The sequence below is a fragment of the Peromyscus leucopus genome, chromosome 20 (genome assembly GCF_004664715.2).
Source record: "Peromyscus leucopus breed LL Stock chromosome 20, UCI_PerLeu_2.1, whole genome shotgun sequence".
NCBI lineage: Eukaryota > Metazoa > Chordata > Mammalia > Rodentia > Cricetidae > Peromyscus > Peromyscus leucopus.
The window spans coordinates 20,833,531-20,859,728 of record NC_051080.1 but is presented as its reverse complement, the minus strand read 5'-3'; the positions used below and the strand labels follow the sequence as shown (position 1 = coordinate 20,859,728).

The 26,198-nt window shown below is 55.8% G+C and overlaps 1 protein-coding gene across 1 annotated transcript in view; it reads right to left on the bottom strand.

Annotated features, from left to right (window-relative positions):
* Positions 1 to 26,198, bottom strand: part of Scube1 (signal peptide, CUB domain and EGF like domain containing 1) — a 124,896-nt gene that overhangs the window by 30,105 nt on the left and 68,593 nt on the right. The window contains 5 exon segments of the mRNA XM_028856745.2: positions 1,323 to 1,445; positions 5,296 to 5,412; positions 18,067 to 18,156; positions 20,628 to 20,744; positions 25,381 to 25,506. Of these exon segments, the coding sequence (XP_028712578.1) occupies positions 1,323 to 1,445; positions 5,296 to 5,412; positions 18,067 to 18,156; positions 20,628 to 20,744; positions 25,381 to 25,506 (573 nt within the window).

The window sequence follows — 26,198 nt, the reverse complement described above, 5'->3', positions numbered from 1 at the left end:
AGGCTCTTGTTCTCAACCTTCCTCATGCTGCGACCCTTTCATACAGTTCCTTGTGTTGTGGGGACCCCCAACCATAACATTATTTCATTGCTACTTCGTAACTGTAATTTTGCTACTGTTATGAATTGTAATTTAAATCTCTGATATGCAGCCACTGTGACAGGGTTGTTTGACCCCCCAAAGGGGTCGTGACCCACACGCTGAGAACCACTGCCCTTGGCCCTCCACAGAGCTTGGTGATGAAACAGAGCCGGAGTGTGGAGGAGCCCTCGGGGGCTGGCCCGCCCCTGGGATCCTGACCAGCCTGCATCTAGAAAAGAGGGGCCGGGATGTTCCTCCAGGGGAACGAGGCCTGGCCTGGGGGAGGGTGTGACTGGCCTTGACCCGGTGAGTAGGCCAGGTTGGTGTGGGTACCCTTTGGCAGCCTCTTCTTACCAGGACCCGGGACTTTAGGGTCTTACTGCCCAGACACTGAACTGTACTCACAGGCAGAGGCTGCCAGTCTAATAACCAAAGGGCCGCCTGCTCTTTAACTACGGGGGCCGTACAGGAACAAAAGAGCCAGACGCTGTGTAGCCCAGGCTAGGATAGTCATTGTTAGAACTGAGGCCCTGATGTTTTTCATATGTTTCCTCTCCATGTTGGTTCTCCAGGGCAGCTGCTCTTTCCCAATGGCCCTGATCAACCCCACTAAGGTTTCATGTACCCCAAGCTCCCTCTCCTAATGGACCAACTTCCTGTTTCTCTTGGGAAATGGGTTGTCCAGCACGCTTTCCCAGGAATCTCCCTGATTACCCCCTCCTGGGATGCCTGCCCAGCCAGATCCTCAGTTATCTTTGTCCTTGCAGAAGTCAAGCCTCTGCCGGGAAAATGTCTGTGATGTGCGATGCCTTCCACCAGAAGGCAGTATTGTGCCTTCAGAGCTGGGCGGCCTGCAGGAGGAAGGCATGGATGGGGGTGGGGGGAGAGTGGGTGGATCCCTCCCTGGGTCTTAGTTTCCCATAAATAGATTTTAGATCAGGTCTCACTGTGTAGCCCAGGCTAGACTCAATGTTGCAATCACATCCCAGCTGGAACTGGAGCACGCACCACCATGCCCAGCTCTTTTTCCATCTATAAAAGGGACGGGAGACAGGGTTGGTTTGCAGGGCTCTAAGTCACGAAGGACAGGCAGGCAAGAGCAGGCACCAAGTTCTGGAAAATTCTGTATCCCGAGCTACCCAGCGGGAGTGCTTTCCTCTCCTGGGAGTTTGCAAGAATCTGGAAGACAGGGATCGTGGGGGCTGACTGTGAGTGGCACCTCGGGCCTGGTGGGTGCTCACCTTGGCACGTCCGCTCGTCCGTCAGCAGCTTGTGGCCCTTTTGACAGCCGCATTCGAAGCTGCCCACGGTGTTTCGGCAGAAGTGGTCGCAGCCTCCATTGTTCACGAAGCACTCGTTGATGTCTGAAGAGGGTGGGGGGAGGGGGGTGGGCTCAGGTGCCGTGGTGGAGATGGCCTGGGGAAGGGGCCGCGCCATCCTGCCTTCGTGGCCTTGACCCACCTGCTGCTCACTGCCTAGGGATGGCCTCTGGTCCCCAGGTGAGCGCAGACGGGAAGAGCCTGGGCACGCAGCTAAACCCTGGTTCCCCAAGGTCCCTGGCTTCCCCTGTGATTGGTGACTCTGGTACCTTGTTTCAGGATCAACAGTGACGCCTCCCACGTCCCTCTACCCAAACATCTGGGGAGGCCACAGCCATGTTGCCCCAGGTGACAAGGGCCAAGCTATGCCCCCCACCCCCATCTCAGGATGAGGATAAAAAGGCTCCCACAACCCAGGACAGACATCCTGAGGATGACAGGAAATCACATCTCCAAGATGCTGGGGCTCAGTGGGTGTCAGCAGACTTGAGAAGCCAGTGTCACAGCGTGCTGCCTGCTGAGGGGGAGGGAGCGCCTGGGCGACGAGGCTTCCTCAGGTGAGTGAGGTCTGGGCCCACTCGACTCCCCCGTCTGTTGGCTTGACCTGTTCTTAATTCAGCAGTTTGTGAGTCGTCACCATACTCCACAGACCACTGGCCCCACCCTCTGCCATTTATGACGCCCCTCACACCATCCCCCCCTCACGAGCAAGTTGCCGGTTGGCCTCAGCTCACGTTTTTTTGGGGATAGGGAACTTGCTCCCTCACAGTGTGGGCCTTCCGGCTAACACTTCAAGGACGCGTGTCCACCTCTGTGAGCCCCCCTCCATCCGTGTCCTGCTCACGTGCGCCCTGGTGCTGCATGGTTGGACTCCTGACCCCTCCCGCAAAGAGGGCCTCAGGCCTTTGGAACGCCTTCCCCACCTGAGCCTGTCCGGGAAGGGGCTGCCACAGGGTCAGAATGAGAAAGCTCAGGCTGGTGTAGCCAGCTGGCTCCCTGGAGGTGGTGGGAAAGCCGCTCTCCCCCCCCCCCAGCACAGGATCTAGCAGGGGGTCGCTGGCCTCACAGGCCCTCAACCTCCAATGAGTCCCCAGAGTGCCGGTCCCCCTCCCCGCCATGGCAACCGGTGTACCACCTTCCATGGTATATCTGTCAAGCATGCCGAGGCCTCTGGCTTCCCAGGACAAAGGGCCTGGGTTCTCACAGCTCTTCCCTCTGCAGCTGGGTCCGGCCTCAGCTGTCTACTTCCCCCTGCTGACCCTCTGTGGGGCTCTACCCACCACACTCCTAGAGAAGCTGTGCCAACCTCTTTCTTGCCATCATGGTCCTGTTCTGGGGGGGGGGGACATGGGAAAGTCTGAGGGCAGCAGAGGTAAGCCCTCAGGGGCCAGGGACTTCCTGAGAATGTTCACAAAGTTAAGAGACGAATGATGTCATCAGGAGCAAGGCAAGGATCCCAGACAGTAGGGGGAGCTGAGGGCACAGAGGCGTGGGGCTCAGGATCGTGTGTATAGGGGTGCCCTCATGGGGTGTGCCACAGGAAAGCACACACCAACCGACCCCCTCTTCCCTTCTGCTCTTCCACTGGGCACAGCCTGGCCGCCTGTGGTGCCTACGTGTGAGGGTTTTCAGGTGGGTGCAGAGGGAGGCCACGGGCTGGGCTGGGCTGGGCTGGCCTGCAAGTCAGGTGAGGACACCTTCTTTCCCACTTTGATGGGAGTCCTGGCAGGTGGCCTGTTTGGCTCAGGGCGTGGGGGAGGAGGAGGAGGAGGAAGAAGAACAGGCAGTGGGTGGGGGCTCTCCCAGGCTGTTCTGGGAGATGGCGGGAGGAGGGGCTTCAGTATCAGAAGCAATGATGCCCATCTGATAGCAAGTGGCCCTGTATTAAACAGGGTGCCTAGGGCTGGCGGCCTGGAGCAGCGCTAAGTCTGGGGTAAACTCCCCAGGCCCTTGGTCCCCAAGCTCGGTACATCTTCCCACCATGCTTGCACCGGCTCTGCGGCCCCTAGCTGGTCCAGGGCTTTCTGCTCTGGGTTTCCCAGCTGTCTCCGGGGCCCCCCCCCGCGCCCCCCCCCCCTGCAGCCACCTGGCTTGCCTGATGATGACTTCTGGGCTTTCAGAAAACACCGAGCCTTTGAAGTCATCCCTTTGATATTGTCCCTGGGACCCTCGCCAAGATCAGAGTGTGCACCTGACTAGTGAGGTGGAACCCCAGGGCAGACCCTCAGGCTCACTAGGAATCCCCGGTTGGCTTGCTGGAAACTCTAGCCCACCGTCAAGAACTCCACAACCCCTACCCCTGGGGTCTGTGGTTGCCATCTGGCTTCTTGGACTTGACGATGTCATGGTGGCCATGCTAGGCACTTACACATGAATCCCCACCCCGGCGATGCTTGTAGCCTCCATAGAGGAATCTCAGCTTCCCCTTCTCCCCTGCCATGGTCACCTGGTTCAAGCAATGTCACCAGAAGCCTTGATGCTCCTCTAGATTCTGCCCAGAGGCCATGTGCTATGGGACCATCTCAAGATGACAATCTAGGCCTGTGCGCTCCCTCCCTAACCTTGACTGGGGCCTGGCCAGCAGTCCCTGGAAATGCTGTCAACACCCTATGCTGGTGAAGGCCACTGCCCCCCCCCACCTTCCACCTGCAGCTCACAAGGACTCCATCATGCGTGGGTAAGCTGCTGGTGCATCTTCATATCAGACCCTGAAGCCAGCTCAATATACCCCCCTCCTCCCAGCAGGAGCCAGAGCACCTCAATCACCTGAGTGTGCTGGCCCACTCCAGAAGTCAGGAGGGAGGGAGGGGAGAGAGGGCCCCAAGGAGTGGCGCATGTTCATGGAGGAGGTTTGGCCAAGGGCTGGGTTAAAGAAGGGCCAGCCTGGTTAAAGGGCCCAACCGTTTGAAGAGGAGCCATGGGAAACCAAGAATCAGTGGGTGGGAGCTAGGGCCAGTGGACCTAAGGCTGTGATGTTTCCTTTACACCTATCCTCCCTGCTCCCCCCCCCCCCCCCCCCCCCCCCCCCCCCCCCCCCCCCCCCCCGCCTGCAAATGGAGTACAGAGCAGAACATGGTTTGGGCTGCTGGCCTGGTGTGGGGCAGAAGTCCCTCTCATCTCAGATCACATACGGCCCAGGCCCTCAGGGCCTGGCTCTCAGGGGTGAGCAGCTGGTCTCTATTGCTCTATTCCTGACCACCCTGGGCTCATCACAGGAATGAAGCTCTACACAACCCTCATGGCCAGGGTCAGCCTGTGCCTCAGAGGGCACGGTAAAGCCTGGATCTACTCTGCTCTCCTGGGGTCCCGTATGATGGCTGGCTTATTGTAACATCAGTGAGGAAAGCAGTGGGAGCTTCGTCCTTCCTTCTCGCTTCCACAGCTGGAGGGCAGTCTTGCCTTCCACCTCAGCCACCTCATTCTCACCTCCAGGCTCCTCCGTTTCTATGCCAAACTAAGTCCCTTTGCCTTTGGTTGAGGTCCCGTCACACATCTGTGGTAGCGACACACCATGATGCATGCCCTGTTCCAAGCTGTCCCCTACCAGCTGGACACTAAAGGCCATACAACCGAAGGCCAAGGGTTGGGCCACACCCACCACACCCCCATTCCTAGAGCTGAAGGTCCAGAATGTCCTTGTTGCGGTTTCTGTTAGCTCTTAAGCCACAGGCAAATTCTATGGCACCGGGACCTTCCTGACCCAGGACACTCCAGGTGTGCCACCGTACCCTGCTGGGGACCCTTCCTTTTCTTATCATCTCTGACAGTGACTCCCCATGGTTGCCAGCTGCCTTCTTTCATCTGCCCTGCAGCCTGGTTAACAGGGCCCAGCTGCAGGGCCATCTGGGCCTTCCGGGGCCAGGCAAGGCGGTACCAACACAGCCCACGTGCTGACCTTTGCATGTCTTTCCATCCGGCTGCAGCGTGAATCCAACTGGGCAGCTGCACCGCACGCCGGTGGCAGTGTCCTTACACGTCCGGTCACAGCCTCCATTGTTCACTGCGCATGTCTCTGGGGAGGGGAGGGAAGGGAGAGACAGAGACGCTGAGTTTCCCCGGGAACCAGCTACCATCCTTGCCCATCCGTGAGAGCAGGAATCGAGGCCCATGTTTTGTCTGTGGTACCCTGGCTGTCGGGACACTTCCTGAGCTGGTACCGGTCCCGTGGAAATGTCTTAGGAGATGACTTAGGGCTGTGCTGGGGTAAAGGTTACTCACTGTGCAGAGGTCACTCTTAGGATCAGCGCTGAGACCAACCTAGCAGCTACTTAGCGGAGTTCTAAATCTTGACCCTGTTTGGGTTCAGACACCCAATCCTGTATGGTGGCTGTCAGAAGGCATGGGGGCTCCTAAGCCCAGCCTGGTGTGAAATGGCTTTCCGGCCCGGTAAGAGTACAGCACATCATCCATCAGCCTCGGGGTGCTCCCAGCCTCACATCTGCTCTTGCTGAACCTTTTGCCAAAGCGTCTGGTTTGTGTCCACTTGAAGCCTGTCTAATGCTTTCCCCCCCTCCTCCTGCAAAATTCAAAGGGGCCAGAGTGGCTGGGGGCATAACGGAGGTCACCGAAGCCGCCGTGGGGCGAGAGTGATCCTCTGCAGGCCTGCAGGCGACTGGCAGAGCTGGCTCTCCAGGTCGTGCTTGGCTCACCCACCACCCTCCCAGACCGCTCTGGTCGTTTGCCACCTGGTTTTCCTCATGAGCACCTGGAGGCTGGCTTCTCATGAAACAGTGCCCGTGTGAGCGGGCTTCTCTGACCCCTTCCTGTGGGGCAGCAGAACACCACTGAACGCCCATCTCCACAATGCGCGATACCCTTATGCCTCCATCTTGCGTCACCTGGTGCCTGGCTCTGGCTGCTTTCCTGGAGGGTTCTCCCTCAATTCTGCAAATGTCATGAGTCTCCTCGGCAAAGACTTTGGGAGTGAGCCCGAGGAAGGGATGAAGGAAGACTCTTGGGGATCAGCAGTCCACGCTCCTAATTCCATCAGATTCATGATGTCTTGCCTTTGAACTTTGCCCCAGAGAGGGTAGGGGTGCCAGGAGAGGGACAGAAGACTAATATCCTTGTGTGCATGCATGCACAAGTGGGTTGTGTCTGCTAGGTCACACTGGTGGGTGTCATCTGCTGCAGAAGCTATACTGTCCCCAAGGACAGCCCCTTCTTTCTCAAGGCCGGCATCACTACCAGCCATCGCCATCCCGGAAGAGCCGTGGTTGACACTAAAAGCAGATGTCCTTCCTACTAACACTTTCCTTGGCTGGCTTCTCTGAGATTCAGGCTGGCACCTCCAGCCAGGGATGGGTGGTTTCTGTGAGTGGGGTTTCTTTGTGGCCTTCAAGGCCTATTTCCTTATCCTTCATGGTCCAAGTTGTCTCTCCGAGGCATTCCCCTGAAGTCCAGGCACAGAGAAGGCCGGCCTTCCTCACACTTAGGCAGGTGGGCCTCTGTGCCAGCATGGACCAGTTCTAACTGGTTTGTAGCCTCTGTGTACCCTCTCATCTCCTCACAGAGGCAGCCACTGGGGCAGCAGGGCAGAAGGCAGCCCCACACCTGGGGAGTGAGAAGATGAGCTGCTTCCCCCAAGGCCAAGATGAAGATCAAATACACGTTCCACTTAAAAGCCATAAGGCACAGGTGCTGACCTGGGGGGTGCCCACCAAACGTTTCCTTTCCTGGGGTGAAACCAGAGGGGAATCCTGCTGCCCACCCCAGCAGAGAGCCTGCCAGCCTTTCATGTGGGACAGCCCTCTGGAGAGGGGCAGAAAGGCTACCTGTCTCACAGGTGTGGGTAATTATAGCTCAGTGGCAGGGGAATGTGGGGGAGGGGGCAGGTGATGGGTGCCAGGGCTGGGTGGGCCCTGGGCCTCTCTGGTGGTGGAGGTGGGGTTCAGGCATTGGTGACTGTGTCCTTGGGAGCCAAACCAATAGTCTGTGACCCCTCCTTCCCCTTGGATGGGACTTGGAATTGAACTAAGGAGGCCTTGGGGACCTGCTGACTCCATCTGCTCATTGGGTAGACTGAGGCTGAGACGGGGAGCTGGGCTCTGGCAGAGTGCTCACCCATTCTTGCACCGAGCCCCAGTGCAACTCATTCCCTCCCATGCCAGGCTTTCAGGCCTCCTGGCATTGCCCCGGCCAATGGTGATGCACTGGCTTCAGGCTCCAGTGACCCGGAAGTCCTCTGTGTCTGTTCTCAGGTGCCAGCCCCGTAGCCCAAAGCACCTCATTACAATGATTGCCAGAGACCAGACACCCCCTTTGCCTCCCATGTCTCATACTCCCACCTTCCCAGATTCCTGGACCTCTCCTCCTCAATGGGGAGCCTGTGCCCAGCTGCAGAGATCCAGTGGCAGCAGTGGCTGGGATCTGCTTGGCTGGACTAAACAAAACACACAGCTCCCTGGGCACAGGGTCCTATCTGCCAGACCAACTCCAGGGGCCTGTGCAAGCCACACACATGACTAGACAAGTGTCTTACCTAGCAAGGGAGCTCCTTACTCTAGGAATGCTTTTCTATCCGTCCCCTTGAGTCTGAGCCTCCCCCCCACCTCCCCCGGGACCTGCTCAACAGCTTCTTCCTGGCTCCCAACTGCAGTCTCTGTTTTTACTGTGGCCATGCGAGCACTGTCCTATGACCTCACAGCTAAACGGTCCCTCCTCTGGACCACCGCCTTGCTCTAAGGAGAGCAGTAGCTAAATGCTTTTGGGAGAACATCCCCTAAGCAGCTTGGTGGCTGATCTGGCCTCCATGGGCCCTCTACCCTCCTGTTGCATGAAGAAATCACCTCTCCCTCCTCCACCTCAGCCATATTGTTCTGGGCGAGGGGTAGCCACCAAGTGTAACACATGTTGAACCCACCAAGGTCCCCTGTGGGGCACAGGCTGGCAGGGTGAGACTGAACGTCCTGTCTCTAGAAATGTCCAATCAGAAGCTCCTGGGCCCTGCTGAAGGCATCATCGGTACTGGAGTACTGCACGGCTCTCATCTCCGAGGACCTTAAAAACAGCCTTACCTCTGCCCCCCAAGACTAGAGGCCGCCTAGATCTGATGTTTGGCTACTACTGTCTCAGAGAAACTTGGAAAACATTCCTCTCTTCACATAGGTGGTAGATGAGGTTTGCAGTCTGTGGCAGGCTATTCCAGGGGATGGGCTTCCCCCTGTTTCTCACCCCAGTGGTCTTCTCTGGTCCCCATCCCCGTCCCTGAGCTGGGGTTGGTGTACAGGTCAGCCTGGTAAGGCCTGGGTCTGTCCACCAGAACTATGATGCTGGAGCTTAAGGAAAGAGGGCCTCTCTCAAGGTCAGAGACAAGTTCATCTGTGATCCCCTGAGTTCCATCTTTCTCTGTGCCCTGGCTCCAGCTGAGAACTACTGGACTCTTCCTAATGGTTGCTGCACATCTCCTGCAAGAGAACCACCCTCCAAAGGCATAGCCCTATTCATCCAAGAATCCACTACCCTCAAAATAACTCACACCTGCCCCCCCACACACACAAAAAAGCAAACCAAAACAAAACCTGTTGCTTTTGCGGAGAGAACTGAGACTCGGAGGAGTTTGCTCAGGTGGAAATGGCCGCCTCACTTGTGGTTCAGTGAGAGGTAATGAGGGGGTCTGTGTTCAAAAATGACTGGGAATTTTCAGATCGAGGTTGCAGGGCACCAAACCAGTTATGGGCCCATCTCAGGCCAGCCCCGCGACTGGACAGCCATAGAGGAGAAGCAAGCAGCCTGTGTGTTCAGGTCATATGGCCACCAAAGGAGCTGGCATGCTCGCACAGCCGTGAGACATCAGGCTAAGAAGTGAGCCGGACTAGTCCAGAAGTGGGGCTCCCAGGGCGGCTCAGTGAGGAAGCAGGGTGATGGCCTGAGGCAGGTGGGAGTCTGCACCCATGGTGGCATGGCTCTGATAGAGAGAGACAAGTCTATAACTCCAGTTCCAGTGGATCCAGCACCCTCACACAGACATACATGCAAGAGAAATGCCAATGCACATAAAAATAAATATGTAATAAAAAGGACCCTTTTCTGAGTGGCTCTAAGCTGGGCAGATGTGCTTGGGACCCAACCCTGGTCTCACAGATACCCCAGTCTAGTGATCAGTATAGAGTTCAATAAGACAGTGCTTTGGCTATGAGGGAGGAGCCACAGATATGAACTGACCTACCCAGGAGTCCGCTGCTTCCTAGGGGGAAATGACACAAGGCTGAGAGACCTTGCTTTTCTCACTGGGTAGCCCCTTTGGCTAAGCCAGCGGAGTCCCTGGGGCTCAGAAGCCCACAGTGCCAGCCATCAAGATGACATTACGTTTGGCTGTCCCCTCATCCACTAGATGGCTCTAAGAAGAGCCATACCTGGGTATCCTTTTTGCCCAGTGGTCAGCACAGGCCCAGCCTGGTGGGGGATGGCTCCTGTTTGATGATGAGATTAGCAAGCAGGGACTTGAGAGGTCCCGGAGTAGCATGGGGCATGGGAAATGAATCCTACCCTGTGAATCAGTCCTGGCAAAGAGGAAGAGGGTTGAAGCTGGGGTGAGGAGAGTGACCCCAGGGTTCGGGCCCACACGTGGGGCAGCGGGGCAGAGCTCTGACAGTTTGACAGAAGAGCTGGGTACAGTCCATGGGCCGGTCCACCAGACTGGGCTCCTGCCAGCTGGGGGATTTTAGGCAGACTGATTCCTCTCTCTAGAATGCTGGTTCCCATTTGTATGTGCCTGGCCTGAGGGATTCAGGGTCTTCTCCTCCCAAGAGGCTCTGATGGAGGTGGGGTGTGGGGAGGGAGTTCCTCCTGTGAGCCCAGCACCCAGCATCTGCTCTGTCCCTGCAAGACACGACCCTGACAGGGAGCTGCCCCAGGCCCTGATTGCATTGTATAGGCCTCGGTCAGGGTGGGTCCACCTGCCTTTCAGTCTCTAGAACTGACTGTGAAGCAGCTGTGAGGGAGCCAGCCACTGGCTTTCTTCATCTACCTACTGACTGACCTCTGACCTTCTCCCTCAGTTCACTGCTGACCCTCCCCCAGATCCCATCACTCTGGGATAAAAGCCACTCTCCCTGGCATGGCCCGCACCCATACTGCTCAAAGGGTCCCGCAGGCCTCAGAGGCAGTCTTCATGCTCCCTGGACTCTCTTCCTAACACAGCCTGGTGGCAGTGAGGCCCATGAGGCCCTTGCTGACGGTGGCCTGCCTGTTCAAGTCCCACCCTTCAGAACTTAGTGAGACAAGCTCCCAATCGGGGGACTGTCTTCTGGAGCACCGAGGACTCTCGACTCTAGGGATTGTGGGAGTGCCAGGGAAGAGCTGCATGCACCTGAAGGGGTTAGGATGTTTACGTGGTTGTTGGAGAAGCAGAATCCACCTTGGGGTGGGGTCCTACAGGTCTGCAGAAAGAACTGGAAGGAGCCGGGGGTCGGGGAGGGGGTGGGGGTGAACAACTGAGGAGAGACTGCATCCGGCAGGAAGACAGGCTCCTTGTCTACACTGAAGGACAATGGAGGCTCTTTCTTAGGTCAGGAGGCAGGAACAGGGACCTCAGGACGCTAGCCTGTTCCCGCTTTCCTGCTCTTTCCCTAGCTGTGAGGTTCAGAGTGCCGGGAAGACAGAGGATGCTCACAGGAAGCCTCTCTCTAGAGTCCCCCCCACTCCCAGGAGCGAGGGTGAGGGGGCAATGTCATGTCTGTTCTGTGCATGGCTCAGGGAAGGACCCAGACAGGTCATGCAGCTGATGAACATCTGGATCTGCTCTTCCAGGTCACACAGCTGGTGAATATCTCGGTCTGAGCCCTTTGTCTATGTGGGGCTATCCTCTGGCTAGGTGTGACACAGAGGTCTGCACATTGCACCTCTGTGCAGAGTTCCTATCCACAGCTGCTAATACCCACTGAGCATGCCCTTGCCTGAGCATGCACAAGCAGACAGGGGCCACAGTGCCTGGCTGGAGGGACCGTGTGTGCCACTAGGGATCTGTGGTTAACCAAGAGGTGCTCAACAGAGGGAAAGCCCCTCTTCAGATTTCAATGGCTGCCCCAGGAAAATGACCCCTGGGCTAGAGCAGGCCGTGTGTGGTGTCTGATACAAACCTCCATGCGAGGCAGTTTACCCTCGCTCTCCCAGCCCGCAAGCCCCTGGGGTGGAGATGGCCTTCCTGGAAGGGTCCAGATTATGAATTCCTGACTGATCCTTTGGTAATCCTATGCTTCCTCGGATTAGTTCTACCAACCACAGCAATAAGAGATGACCAAGGCCAGGCCAGGCCCTGGGTCTCTGTCCTCACCGCTGGACCTGCCTCGGGTTTGGTTCCCCACGGGTATTCCATAGAGCTGGCCAAGTGGGAAACACCAAGGAGACAGAAAAGCCTGTAACTGAGCACCTGCTCTGGGCTACACCCTGGGCCAGAAACTGCACACGGGATTCTTTGAAGCTCCTCCAAGCTCCTCTGGGAACGCAACCCCCCCTCCCCCATCCCAGTCAAAAGGGAAAGTGGAGCTCAGGAATGTGAGGTGGCCCTGGTGGGTGCCTGGGAAGCCAAGATGGAGGCCACGTCTGACTGCAGAAGCTGGGCCAGAATGAACTAGAAAGAAGCAGGGGCCCCTGCCGTGTGGCCGGACTTCTGTCTAGGCATGGGGCTCCATGCCGCAAGAACAGCCACGCATCCTCAGCAGCAAGTTCCATCTCGGAGGCACAACCTGAAGCCCTTCCCTAGCCCCAACCCCTGCGGCTTTGGCCACGTCAGTCTCAGAACCCTGCTGGAGAAAGACTTTCAAGACTGTCCACCCACACTCTGGCCTGCACACTCAGTTCCGGGGGACTTGGCTAGAGATATGCAACAGAAGGGCAGCTGGAGCTGGGGGGACAGGCCATGTCCTTCCCAGGCAGGTAGGCTGGGAGGAAAGAGCCTCAGGGGTTTGTCTGTTTCCACATCGAGGCTCACACGAGTGGGGTGAAGGAGGGGTGTACTCTACCCGGCACCATTCGTGGCAGGTAGCTATACGGAGCCACCAGAGCACATCACGGGTAGAGATGGGCAATGTGGTTAATGGTAGAGGGCTCTGAGGTCCTGTTTCAGAAGGCTGGGGGTGGGCCACAGGCCAAATTCCAAGGGGACAAGGAGCTGAGGAAAGAGCTTTGGTGTGCGCCAGGGGAGATGGTTGATGAGTGACAGGGAGGAGGCGGGGCCTCGAGGGAGAGAACTGGGGCGGGGCCAGTAAGAAGCAGGCCCGGATGGGCCCGGGACAGAAAAAAATCCTGAAAGGGCTGAGGTCTAGGAGAGTCTGAGTGTTAAAGTTCCTGGTCCTGCTATGATGGATGGGACATGGGACACAGGAGAAGAGGGCCGGAGGCAGGGCTGCCTTCCATCTGTGAGGCTCACTCCTCAGCTAAGCTGTCCCTCAGCAGGCTGCCAGACAGCAGAGAGTCCTCTAGCTAGGCTTGGTCTCCAAGCCCAGATGTGCTGCTTCTGTGGCTTTGTGTGGCTCCTATGTTTCAAGCCCCAGTGTCTTTACTTGGGGTCAGCCAGAGGTTTTTTTTTTTTTTTACCTTGTTCTTTTGGTAAACCCTGCCAGGACTTTACCAAACCTCTGTACTTCTGTCCACTCTTTGTTTGGACAGCCAAATCGCCACTAACTTAACTCCTACCGGCCCCAGATGTCTGTATGACCAAATCAAAGGAGGGACTCGGGCCACAGCCAGGGACCCAAATGACTAGCCACATGTGGGATCAGTCCAGTGGCTGGGTGTAGCTTGGGCGCCTGATCCTTTCCAAGGGTTCGGTGCCCGGCCTCTGGAGTTCTGTGGGCAGTTAGGCTCTGTTAGCTGTTGGAGCCCACTGAGGTCCCCTAGTGGCTTTACCAACAGGACTGCACAAGAGGATGACTGGGCCATGGGCCTGGGTACCAGGTGTTTGGAAGGGTCTACACTTGGCTGTATCTAGCAGGGGGAGGTTTGTTTGTTTTTTTGCCTCACCCCTTGGCATTGTTATAAAAAGCCTTTTGAATAAAGTTCTGGGCTGGTGGGTTTTGACCCAGGCCCTCCCGAGGCTGTCCTGTGTCTCTGTCTTTCCTCTCATCGTCGTCGTCGTCTAGGTCTCTCTTTCTATCTAAATATTTCTCACTTCTCCCTGCTCAAGAGTACCCTGGTTGTAAAAGTGGGGGCTGGTCCCCCACCATTAGCATGGAAGGGGCACGCAGCTGGTGCAGAGCTGGACTGTGGCCCAGCGGGGGTGTGTGTGTGTGAATGGGGACGTGGGGAAGGTCCGGTGAGGGTGGAAGACTGAAGTAGCCTTGTCAGGCAGAACCACCTAAGTAGCACTGGGTAGTGATGGTGGTGAGTGGGACCCACCGAGGCAGGAAGCCCAGAACAGGAAGAGGCTACACCCAGAGAGACAGGGGCCATCCAGATGAGTGGGCATGTGGAGTTAGGAAAATCAGGAGCAGGTATACAGCTCCTGATTGGAGAGAGCCCATGGGGAGTGGGCAACTGGTGGAGGGAAGTGGAGTGAACTTCCAGGCTTGAGGCAGCGTGGGGCAGTCTGCACCCCTAAGGATTAGCCACAGTCACCTCTAGTTTTCCTTATCTCACAGTTCTCCAGCACCCCACCCCTTCCTGGACCTTTCACAGTGCCGCAAACCCTGGGATGCTGTCCTGCCCACCACACTCTCAACCTCCACCTCCTTTGAGGCTGCTTGGATAAGGGCAGGAGACCCACTCCTGGGAACCCCAGCCTCTGCAGGAGAAGGCTGCCACAGGAAGTGCCTCCCAGCAGGGCACACCCACAAACAAAGCTACCCTACCTCCACCTCAGCAGCTTCCTGGGGCACCAGAGGCCTTGGCTGGGGAAGTGGGAGGGCAGAGACAGAGCAGGGGAGACAGGGCTAGGGGAGGACAGGGCGGAGCCAAGGGTCATGGAGGCTCCACCTTGCCAGCTCGCCCAACAAACTTCTGGCTGCCTCTCCCTCTTGGGTTTGTACCCTGGCCACCTATATCAACAGCTCGCACTGGAGCAGGTACCATGCTAGGCACTTTCTCCAGGTGGAAAAATCATAGCTATCTTCATGACAGCTCTAGTGAGTACATGCTGTGCAAGTCCCAGTTCACCCAAGTCTCTGGGGGAACCTAAGAAATATCCCAGGGGCCTCACAGGCTGGCCTCAGGGCCGAAGTCTTCACCTCCCTTCCAGGTCCGGGCACCTTGGGGCCATGCCTACGCAGTGACTGCTGATCAAAAGAATCATGGATGCTGGGGTGGGACCTAAATTCTGGCCATCAATGGGAACATTTATGAAGAGGGCCCTTCAGGTAGAGAAGAACAGGTAAGGCTTTAGGGGACGCCTATCACTGTAAACCCAGCCCCCCCTCAGGCCAGGCAGTGTCCCATTAGCTCTGGTATCTATACATATCAAGCAGCCACTTGTGGACAGACTCCGAGAGGAAACAGAGAAATATGGACCCGAAAGAGTCAGGTGACAGACGCAGTCAGCCAGGACAGCCAGGGAGGAAGTTTCTCGCTCCTCTCTCTCTGTGTCCTTATCTATCAACCACACCAGCACCAGCTCTAAGTGAAGCCTGGACACAGTACAAGGCTGGGGTCACTGCCCTGGAGGGACAGGCACCCTATTTTCCTGAGGGCTCCTGCAGAACCCTACTGGCTGGCTGTAGGTGCTGTTACTTGGTGCCTGTGGACGAACAAAACTAGAACCTGAAGGCTGCTGAGTCTCAGGTACGTTCCGTGGTTGGTGACTGGCTTTGGACTGGGTAACTTGCAGGAGCCTGCCCTAGAGTTTTTTTTTACCTCCCTCCTCAGGACTGAGGTCCTGCACTCACGACGTGGGACAGATGCCTCTGGGACGGCGGGGACCCAAAGGAGCAGCACTGTAGAGGACGGGAAATTTGAGCAGAGGGGCTGAGGACACTAGGCTGTCAGGAAAGGTGGGTACCGTTGTAAGGACTGAGGGAGAACCATGGCGCACACGGTCCAGTGAGTCTCACATGTGCGGGACTGGCTTTAGAGCTCCACTATGGGCACGGAACTTGGGGTCCCGGGCTGGATCAATGAGAGAACCCCTAGTGGACTGTGCCTTAACAGAGAGTCCTCTCAGCCTTGGCTGGACTACCTACTATATAACTCAGAACCCACATGGCAGGAAGGCCTTGGTTGACAGGACTGTTGAGGGCCCTGTGCTGGGAGGCCTCCTTAGACTGTCCGGTCTGAATGGACTCTAGGTCTCGTGGGGGTTCTCTTCTTACTCCCTCCAGAAGGATACAGATGGCCTCATTGGGGCTCTCCCTCAACCAATGGGGTAGCACCTTGCTGTCCTACCAGAAATGGGGATCACCTCTGTCCTAAGGGAGCATTGTGGCCTTCCTCGACTACACGGATTTCACCAGGGTCAGTTGGCCTTTCCTGCCCTGCCTGGTGCTTCCAGAAGTGGGGTTCTGAGCCTGAAAAGCTACCGGCACCCTTGTATGACTGATGCTACAGGCTTGGGTCGAGACTGGGTCGCTTCTAGGCTCTAAACTGGGACCCTCATAGTCAAAATACCACAGCTCGAGCAAAGAGTAGGTAGGTCCCCAGAAGGAGCTGAGAGGCTTGGAGACTGACATGTGCCCAGGGCTTCAAGTCTCTCTGTGTGTTGTAGCCGCTGGATTTTTGTGTGGTCCCTGGCTCTGGCTCACAACTCTGAGGTTGATAATGGACCTGTAGGCATCTAAGGGATGTGGCCTCTGTGGTCAGGGCACAGACTCTCTCCTGGAGGGTTCCTGGTTCTAACAGCTAGAGTGGCGCGTGCGGTCTCAATCCTGCACCTCCACTGTGGAGCTGACGATGAGAAGCCACTGCCAGAGGGATTGATGGCCCTCGGCACCCACAGTTCTCTTGGCCTGAGAATCAGCCTGCTCCAGATGTGTACAGAGCACAGAAAGCCAGGGTGGGAGGCAAGGTAGGAAGTGGGGGGGGGCAGAGCTACTCCCTCACCTGCTGCCTGAGGGGTGAACCCCCTGCCTCCAGCATTCTCACTCCCCACACAAACCCCATCCGCAGGGGCTGGAAGAAATCTGCATGGTCATCTTGGCAGTCATGTGACTCCAGGGGACTCTGAATACTCCGTGCCTTGGCCCTGTCTTCTCTTACATCATCACACCCTCACCTTGGTCCTCTGGTGGAGAGGTGGTCAGTACTGGGGTCAAAGGCACAGTCTAGGCAGCCAGGTGGCCTAGGATCTGGTCTGTCATGGAATTTCCTGTCCCTCAACTTCCTCTCCCACTGCCAGATGCTGCCCTTGGCCTATCCCCCCCAACCCCCACCCCGCCAATCTTGGGACCTCAGAGGGCCCAAGCCACCTCCGGATTTAGAATCTCCCACGACAGTATGCTGACACTTCCTCACTGAGGCCAACACTTGACTCCATTCTGCCTCCCCTTCCCATCAATCTGGCTTTCCACACATGGCCTGGCTCTGAATGTGATGCCCACGTGTGCTCCAACACGCATGAGACGAGACAGGGATGGTCACGTCTGCTATCCTCCAGACCTTGCATCTTCTCACATCCCCTGGGAGCTGTCCTGCCTCACAGGGTTAGCTACCAGCTAGGGTCTGCAGTCCCAGAGCATCCTACCTCTCTTCACAGGGGCCTATTTCAGAGAGAAGTACAGGAGATTCATATGCTCTCCAGCTGGGGCCTCCACACTAGTATTACAAAAGGAGGTGACCTCTCTACGACCTTCAGGCTCTGACCTCCAGGACCCATGTGGCCATCCATGATCCCTAATGGCGCTCAGCAATGTGGGATAATGAGGGCGTCTCAGTCTCTTCCTCTGAGGAATAGGGACTCCTCTACCCAACCATACAGTTACCAAGGCTGTGTGAGCCTGACAGTGCCAGGGAGCAGGTTGTGACAACCCTGGCGGCTGTGGCTGTGCTCAGGAGGGGCAGTCAGCTGGCACAGCCCACATGCCAGCAACCTAGAACCAGGGGACCCACTGACGGGCAGGAATGCAGAGGCGGAACCCCATGTCTTGTCTGCACTCTGCTGTCAAGAGAAGTCACACTCTCCTTCCCTTCCCTTTCTCCTTGGGCCGGTCTAAGAGCAGCCCAACCAGCAAGCCTCCCCCCCACCCTACTCCAAGGGCAAGGTCAGAAGACCACGCTGCACAGAACCCCCTCTCGCCAGGGTCCCAGTGGCCACTGAGTCTCTGTGGCTGAACCTGGGAGCCTAATGAGCATGCTGGTTTCTAAGTGAGTGGAGGAGGCTTATGTTCTCAGGCCACTAGACATGGGTGCTGGGTCCTTTGCTACAATATACAAAGAAATAAACGTGTTTGATGGAGGGCAAAAAAAAAAAAAAATCTTAAAAAGGAAAATAATGAGTTCACATCTGTGGTGGAGCCTCCCCACCTTCACATACAACACATGGAGACCCCGCACCACACAGACGGACATCCTCATGCTCACACGCACCCACACGCTAGCACATAGATAGGCTCACACAGTGCTGTACACCTCCCCGCCAGCACCCATACGCTCACACAGCAGTACCCAGGCTCTCATACTCCCCAAAGCTGGCACGTACACACAAGACCACACACCAGTACCCTCCCCGGGCCAGCGTTCCATTCAGTCACCCACACACCCGACAGGGTAAAGGAGGACAAAGGAAGTGGAAGAAAAGTGTTACCCATGAGGAGCCGCCGTCTCACCCGCTTGTCCACATCAGCTACTGACGTGGCATTGAACTGAGAGCGCTCAATTGCAGCCTCATCCTTCTCTAGAACACAAGTAAGGGACAAACACGGAGCCGGTGGTTAATGAGAGCCCACTTCCCGCGGCCCAAGACAGTCAGCCTCTTGGCGTGGCGGCGCACACAAAGCCAACACAGCATGCCGGGCCAGCACGGTGCCCTCGCCAAGGGCTAATCCCAGGAACTTTCAGGCGGGTGTGCTCAGGGTGAAGCAGAGAGGAAGCACGGTGGGAGGGAGGGCATGCAGACAAGAAAGGTGGCCACAGCGCGACCTGGACACAGTGGGGGGGGGGGGGGGAGGGGGATGCAGGGTCTGTGTGCAGCCCAGCAGGGTAGGTGGCTAAGGTCAGCAGGAAGCCTGTGTGGAGGACACAGAGGCAGACAGCATGCCATAGGCTCACAGAGAGAAGCGGTTACAGGTCCCTCAAGCCACAGGGACAGGACAAAGCACAGGACAAGGGGGTAGGTTTGCGAGGTCTAGTGATGGATACACCCGGGGACAGCAGATGCCCTGTTACAAGGATGCTGCCACTCATGCAAAATTAAGAACAAAACTGACAGAGAAACATACACATACATACACACACAGAGAACACTGGATCCCACTGGACAGACAGGAAGTCCAGGGGATCGGGGCAGCACTGGTTGCCTGCTTGTCTAGAGGACCAGAGCTAAGCATTCAAGTGTTCAACAGGGGGGTGGGGGGATGGGGGGGCTGCGGAGAAGGGTCAGTCATTTTAGGAGCGTGCAGGAGGGCGAGATGGCTCGGGCCAGCGGGGGAGCCTCCAGCCACTGGGCACAAAGCTGTGCCAAGACGCTCTGCTGGGACCGGGTGACCGAGAGCAAAGCAGGACAGGAGGGTTCTCCTCCTGGCCAGGAGTTGAAGTCACAGTGGCTGGAGCTGGGTAGGGGGGATAGTTTCTAACGAGGGGGGACTGACAGGAAGTGTGGGCTTGGGGAAAAAGAGATCCAAGCAGGGACCGTCACATGCAGCAGACATTTAAAAAAAAAAAATTATAAAAATCAGATGAGAAAGGATGAGCGAGGAGGACACAGACAAGGAGGGTCAGACCCAGGCTAGGGTTCATATGGCCGGCAGTTGTCTGTGCTGGTCCAGCGGCTGCGGGCGGGGCAGGCTCGACTGGACATGGGAGACTTGAACAGACAAGACAGAGGGAAGGCCAGAGTGGCTCAGAGAGCTCTGGGCAGGAGGACAGCGGAAGGAGAGAGGTCAGAGGACAGAAAGTTCTAGATGGGATCAGGCTGCAATAGAGACACTGGTCTGAGACCTGGTTTGGCTTCTAATTAATTAATTATTTTTTTTTGTGTGTGATTGGTTGGTTTGGTTTTTTTTGGCTTTTTGGCTCTGAAGGATGATTAATGAGTGTCAGTTATCAGACAAGACAGGCAATCAGGGACCATCACGAGAGAAGCAGCGGGAATGAGGTAAAATGAAATTAAAAAAAAAAAAAAACAAGGCTGTCTGAGAGAAGAGGCCACGCGGAGGAGGGGAGGGTCCCGCTGCGAGGCCCAGCACCCGGCTTTCCAAGACACCAAGGAGCAGTGACGGGGGACAGGAAAAGACAGCAGCTAACACATGTGCGTACATGGGTTCACCAAACACCTTTCTGTCACTCGAAAGCCCCTCAAGAATCACCCCTCAAGTTGATCCTAAGAAACGGAGCCTTTTCAAAGACATCAGTGAGGGTGATCCCACCAACTCACGCTGGGTCCTAGCAAGGAGACCCTTGGCTCCAAAGTCTGAAATTCCTTTTTCTTACTTTAAAAAAAAAAAAAAATCTTGCTGTTGTTTTTGAACAGGAGGGAAAAAAAACATATTAGTAATTACTGTATAAAATAACTACAAATGTTCAAGCTGCCCTTGGGAACACGGGCCTGGATGAAGGAGGCTGCTGAGTTTCAATCAGGATTCCACGGAGCAAGCAGGTGTTGGGACAGGAGCATTGCTGAGGGAGAAGGACTTCGGGTGGGTGAGGAAGTCCTAAGGAGAGCCTCCAGCTCAGAATGAGCAGCAGTCCCAAGCACGCCCACCCGCCTGTCCGCCCGCCCCCACCCCACACAGGGTGAACACCTCCACCCTCACAGTGAGCCACGTGTTAGGAAACTCACTTTCCGCGTGTCTGTGAACAGCACCCAGACCTACAGTGCTCACACAGACTCAGGGAGGCTGCCAAGAGTTTTTCCACATTAGAAAATACCAGTGCTTTAGGGACGGACAATGTCCCCAAGCTGAAGCACACGGCTGTGCTGAGGACAAGCAGCAACCCCGCTAGGGACACCCAACCCTAGAGAACTTTGTCCCAGGGTACTGAGGGACCCAGGACAAATTCTCACAGAAGCTGGCCCTTGGGATGCCTGCCACACCCATCGGCCTTATGGGTGATCCTTCTTCTTGTCTCCCTTCTGTTTCCTCCAAGACAGGGGGACCACACAGGGTACCCGCAGGGGCAGTGTGGCCAGTCACAGTACCTACTTACCAATGCACGTCCGACCATCCGCATGCAGCGCGTACTTCTGGTGGCAACCACACATGGGGCCCGTGTCTGTGTCCTCACAGCTGTGCTGACAGCCTCCATTTCCATAGTTACAGGTTACTAGTTAGTCCCAAAGTGTACACACGTGTGTATAAACAGAACAACAGAAACCGTTAGTTTACTGGAACTGGTTATTTTTTTTGGGGGGGGGCGGGCAGGGGGAGCAAGAGCCCGAGGTGGCCAGGGAACAGTCCTTTGAGGACTGAAGGCAGCAGACTTGCTTCTCTGTCAAGGAGTCCCTCCAGGGTGCCAGTTAGAAAGGCTGGTCTCTAGAGGTGGGCCCAAGAGTGGACTCTGAGCTTCACATAACTAATGCATGAAGAGAGTGGAGGGTCGGAAAAAGGGAGAGGCGGGAAAAGCTAGACACACATGCAAGACGCCTTAGCCCCCTCAGTTCCACTGGGACCCGTGCCTGCTCACGCCAAGACATGTGCGGGAGATGACAGGCGAGGTTCAAAGAACCATTTGTTTTCTTAATTCCCGCACAGCTCTATCCACTGCCTGTGTCTTGGTACAGGTGGACGCTACTCTCTGTGGGTCCTTGTTGTGAGCTCCCTCACAGCACAGACCGTGGAGCTCAGCTACCTAGCCCCAGTAGACAGAACTTAAGCGAGTTCATGTCATCTGGGGTGTATGCTAAGAACCGCCTACATCGTGTGGCTGCTGATGCCTATGGCTGAAGGATCTAGGGTCCTTCGGTCCGGACGCTCCACGGAAGCAGCAGTAAGCTGCATCCATGGGAAAGGGACCGAGCGAGAAGGAGCCAGTCTGCGGTAGGAAACTGATGTTCAAGTTTATTTACACGAAGTTGGTCCACTGTCACTGTTCAGGGGGAGGGAGACGGCCGGGAGAGGATGAGGATCTGAGTCAGCTCTCTCGCAGGGGCCCTTGGAGACTCCACTTTATCACGCAACGAGCTGCTGGCCAAGCTAGCTGTCGCCTGAATGCCCGGACAGCATGTCTTCATGGAGACCTTGACTGGTTTTTCATAGTCTATCTACACACATTATTTACTTATCAAAGTCAGTCTGAGGCCAGACCTGGTTAGAGGAGCACCGAATTCCAGATCTGAGAGCTTGAATTAATCATGTCCTTCTAAGCAGATCCATTCAGACAGCTGGCAAGGGAGGGAAATCCGTGGAGGTGAGTACAGGACGAGAATGGCCAGCATCTATCTGTCATCTCACACACTGTCTTCAGCAGTGTCCTCCTCTTGACCCAATGGCCAGGGCAGTCAGATGGCCCACAGGCTCTCCTCCCTGAAGCCTGTCCTATGCATACTCAGGGATGGTGGTGATAGGCAGCAAGCTGGTGTTCCCCAGTCTAGTAGTGTTCCTTCTTGGGGACAGAAGCCCAGGGCTCAGGAGCAGGGCCTGCGTAGGTCCCAGGGGATGGGTCAATCCCCAACTGGACATTTTCTTTCCTTATTGTGGAGAATCCTCTTCAGAGTGGGCACAGGGGCATCTTGGAAAGAGGCAATGAGAATGTCACAGTTCCTCCCACGCTCTGCATGCTGGGCTCTGGGAAGGTCAAGATGGATAAAGGAATATCCTCACTCCTGGAAAGGGCCCTAGACTCTGATGGGATGAGGGATGGGGGTGCAAATCCATGTAGTCTCTCCCCACCAGTCTAGAGATTGCTGGGCTAGCCTGGGCTCCTGACCGACTCTACAGTCCAAGGTTCCTAAATACAAGTGAGCTTGGGATCCATGTAGGTCTCCCCTGTCCTTTATGCAGATCCTCACCTTCTACTTTGTCTGAGGCAGGGGTCTCTTAATGTTTGCCACTGTGTACACCAGGCTAGCTGACCTGCGAGTTTCCAGGCATTCTCCTGCCCCCACCTCACTACAGAAACACTGGGATCACACACACACACACACACACACACACACACACACACACACACACACACACACACACACTTGCATCTAGGTTTACATGGGATCAGGGGATTTGGCCTGCCAAGCCCTAGCAAAACACATAGAAAGAACCAAAGCCAGACCTCCTGAGTGCCACCTTCCAGGGAAGCTATAGGGCTTTCCCCAACTCCTTGGCCTAGGCGACAGAATTAGGCTTTCTATACCTTGTCAGGGAGGGTAGGGCTATGGATTTATGGACCAGCAAATGTCCCTAGGCTGTGCTTAGCCCTTTCCTGACCCCGTTGGTGACTAGGGTAGGGATCTTAGCTTTCTATAGACTCTGGCTTGTCCCATGTCCTTCCAGCCAAGTCTGAAACCCAGAGGAGTTTTGTGGGTAAACTCTCCTGTGGCACTTGTCCCAGATGGGTTATAGTGGTAAGTTGGCTCAGTGAGGTCACTGGAAGCCCTCTTGCTAGTGTCTGCATGGAGCAAGTCTTTGGAGAACATGCTTGTCTGTCACCTGTGCCTGGCTCCTGTCCTCGCCTGGTGCGAGGACTGGGAGAATTATAGTCAGCCCCATCTGCTCCGAAAGTGGCCAGGTAGCAAGTGTTTTCTCTGAAGTTGGAAGAATCCATCTGTGGGGCCAGGCTAGGGCCTAGGCTATCTCTGTCCTGCCTTGTCCCATGGAAAAGACCTGGCAGTAATGAGAAAGACTGGCCTACATCCTGACCATGGCCAGATGTTGTAGCATGTTATCCTTGAATATAGCGGCAACTGTCATCTTTATCTGAACAGATGTATGCAATTCTGCCCCAGATGTGGTCAGAGGTGGTGATAGAATACAGAGAATGTGGAAGGCTGATGGATGAGGTGGCAGATCCTGTCTGCAGCGGTGGGGAAAGGAATCATCCACGCTGGCACGAGACTTTCTGGTGGTGTGGTTGCTTCGAGGTCATTCATACTTCGTAAATAAGCCCAGTAAACTCATTGGTTTCCCCAGGTTGGACTGGGGTGAAATCATACCCAGGTCTGTCACTATCTAGGGTGAGTAGGCCCTTGTTCCCATCTCCCTAGGAAAAGTTCACAAAACACTCGGATGAAGAAGGTGCCTCCACTTTGGGAGTCGGGTAGATAGCCTAGAGGGTTGGAGCATGAGCCCCTGGGGGCAGGGACAACAGCAGATGCTCATGGGTCCCCAGGGCCTTGGCAACTGTTCAGGGAAGATGAGCTGAGAGAATCACAGTGGCTGGGGATGGTGGTCCAGCTGTCTTCTGTCCAGAATAGAGGCATAGAGGAAAGCTGAGGCCTTTATAGTGGAGTTGGTCAAGAACCACAGACGCTCAGGCAGGCGGGAGCGCATTCTCCAAGAGTCAGAAGCAGGCTCCCTGGGCATGACATGTTTCTGCAACACCACAGTGTGAGACTGATGAAGCTGTGGCCGGGCTGAGTTGGAAGAACTCTCTCTGTTCTCGGCAGACCCAGAAGGAATAAAATTTATCCTGGGTGTCTCCACGACCTGTGAGCACAGCCTGCAGCCCGCTGCCTTCTCACAAAGCGGTTGGCAGGGTGTGTTGGGTTGGATGCTCTGGAAACCGTGAATGTCTTAAGCTCTGTTTCCTTTCCCAAGTCCATTCCTCCTCATGACCTGGATGCCCACGATGAGAGGTTGGACAAGGGACGGGTATGATGTCGTACGACTTTAATCCTAGCACTTTGGAGGCAGAGGCAGATAGATCTCTGTGATTCCAAGGCCAGCCTGGTCTACAGAGAAAGTTCCAGGACACAGCGAAACCTTTTTCCCGTACCCCAAATAAAAAGAGGCTGTACTATGTTGAGTCCTGGGGCAGATATCTCCACGCCAGCAAGCAGGCCTTGAAATGGTACCTCTGGACTCTGTCTTCTTCAGACCAGATATGGGGCTCATGGTTTGTAATCAGTCCTACGGAGGTCACTGAGTTCTGTTTATTTTATTTTATTTTATTTTATTTTAGACAGGCTCTTATGGTAGCACAGGCTGGCCTCAAACTATCTACATAGCTGAGGTTGACTTTGAACTCCCCCTCCTGTCTCAACCTCCCAAATGCTATAATTACAGGTGTGGACCACCACACCTGGTCTATGCAGTGCTGGGGTGGAACCCAGGGCTCTGGGCCAGGCAAGTGCTCCTTTTTTTGGGGGGAGGGGAGTTTGAGACAGGATTTCTCTGTGTAGTTTTGGGCCTTTTCTGGAACTCCCTCTGTAGTCCACGCTGGCCTCGAACTCACAGAGATCCGCCTGCCTCTGCCTCTCAAGTGCTAGGATTAAAGGCGTGTGCCACCACGCCCGGCTATGGCAAGTGCTCTTTTACCTGAACTATATCCTCACCCTGGGTTCCGACTTTTGAACCTGGGAAAATGTCATCACTGGGTTCACCCCATCCCGTCCACCCTCTCCCTCCTGTCCACTCTCCCTTGGTTCTTTACACTCTTCTGTCACCTAGGGCCTCTCGGGCTGACAGACAAAGAGGGGATTTTAGACCTCAGAGCTGTAACCCTCCATCCCCTCAGGAGAGTGTGAGTTCAGGGCTCTACAGATGGGCCAAGCCAGTGCCTGGGGCTGTGTTGACATGTGTTGACATGTATTGACATATGTGTGTCATACCAGGTGTAGAAAATCCCAAGCTGGGAGGTCAGGACCCATCCCTCCAGCTCCCCCAATCCCCTCAGCAGACTCCATCCTCCCTGCCCCCCACCCCACTCCAGGGTGCTGAGATCCCTCCCTCACCCTGGGCAGACCCGCCACAAAGCAATGGTAGGAGACGCATGGGGGTGTCTGACCCATTTGCCTCCATCTACCTACGTGTGCAGTCCTTCTGGTTTGGGGCAAGGTCAAAGCCGGGCCTGCAGTCACAGGCGACCCCACCTTTGGGCGTCTCCCGGCAGATGTGGGCACAGCCATGGTCTTTGTTCATGCAGTTCATACCCTCTGGGAAGAGAGACAGACAAGACAGCGGTTGGAGGCCCGTGAGAGGAGACGAGAGAAGGAAACCTCGGGCTGTGGAGACATGACTAGTGGAGCTCCCAACCCAGTGGTGGGTGTGTTTAGTCAGCTACGGCAGGCACCACTCCCATGTACACGCGCATGTGTGTGTGCACACACACACACACTCAACCACAGGTGCATTCTGCCCCAGTGCCACAGGGCCCTGAAGGTACAGTCTAAATGACAGGGGGCACAGCTCCCGCCTGACAGCAGATTGGAGAGTTAGCTGTGTAGCACTGCCCTCCGTCCAGGCCATCTGGATTCTCTCCTTAGCCACCAATGGCTCCAGGATACCTTCGTATCCACTCAATAAACTCCATCTCCTCCCCTGTTTTCCTGGAGTGGCTTGAACCTCCTTCTGATGACCCTAGTTGATGTTTATCTTCTTGGTGATTCATGAGGAGTTTCCAGAATTTATGAGGTCAGGGGTCAAGTGAGAGGTTGTAGGTCACAAGTCCATCAAGAGGCCGGAGCAAATCAAAGGCCAGAGAGTCACTGTGTGCTGCACAGTAGCTCTGAGACCTGATGTCACCCCCGTCTGAAAGAGCATGACAATTGAAGCTGTCTGGGAGAGGGGAAGACACCCCTGAGGCGTGACCACATGAGATCACCTCTCTTCCTCAGGGGGCCACACT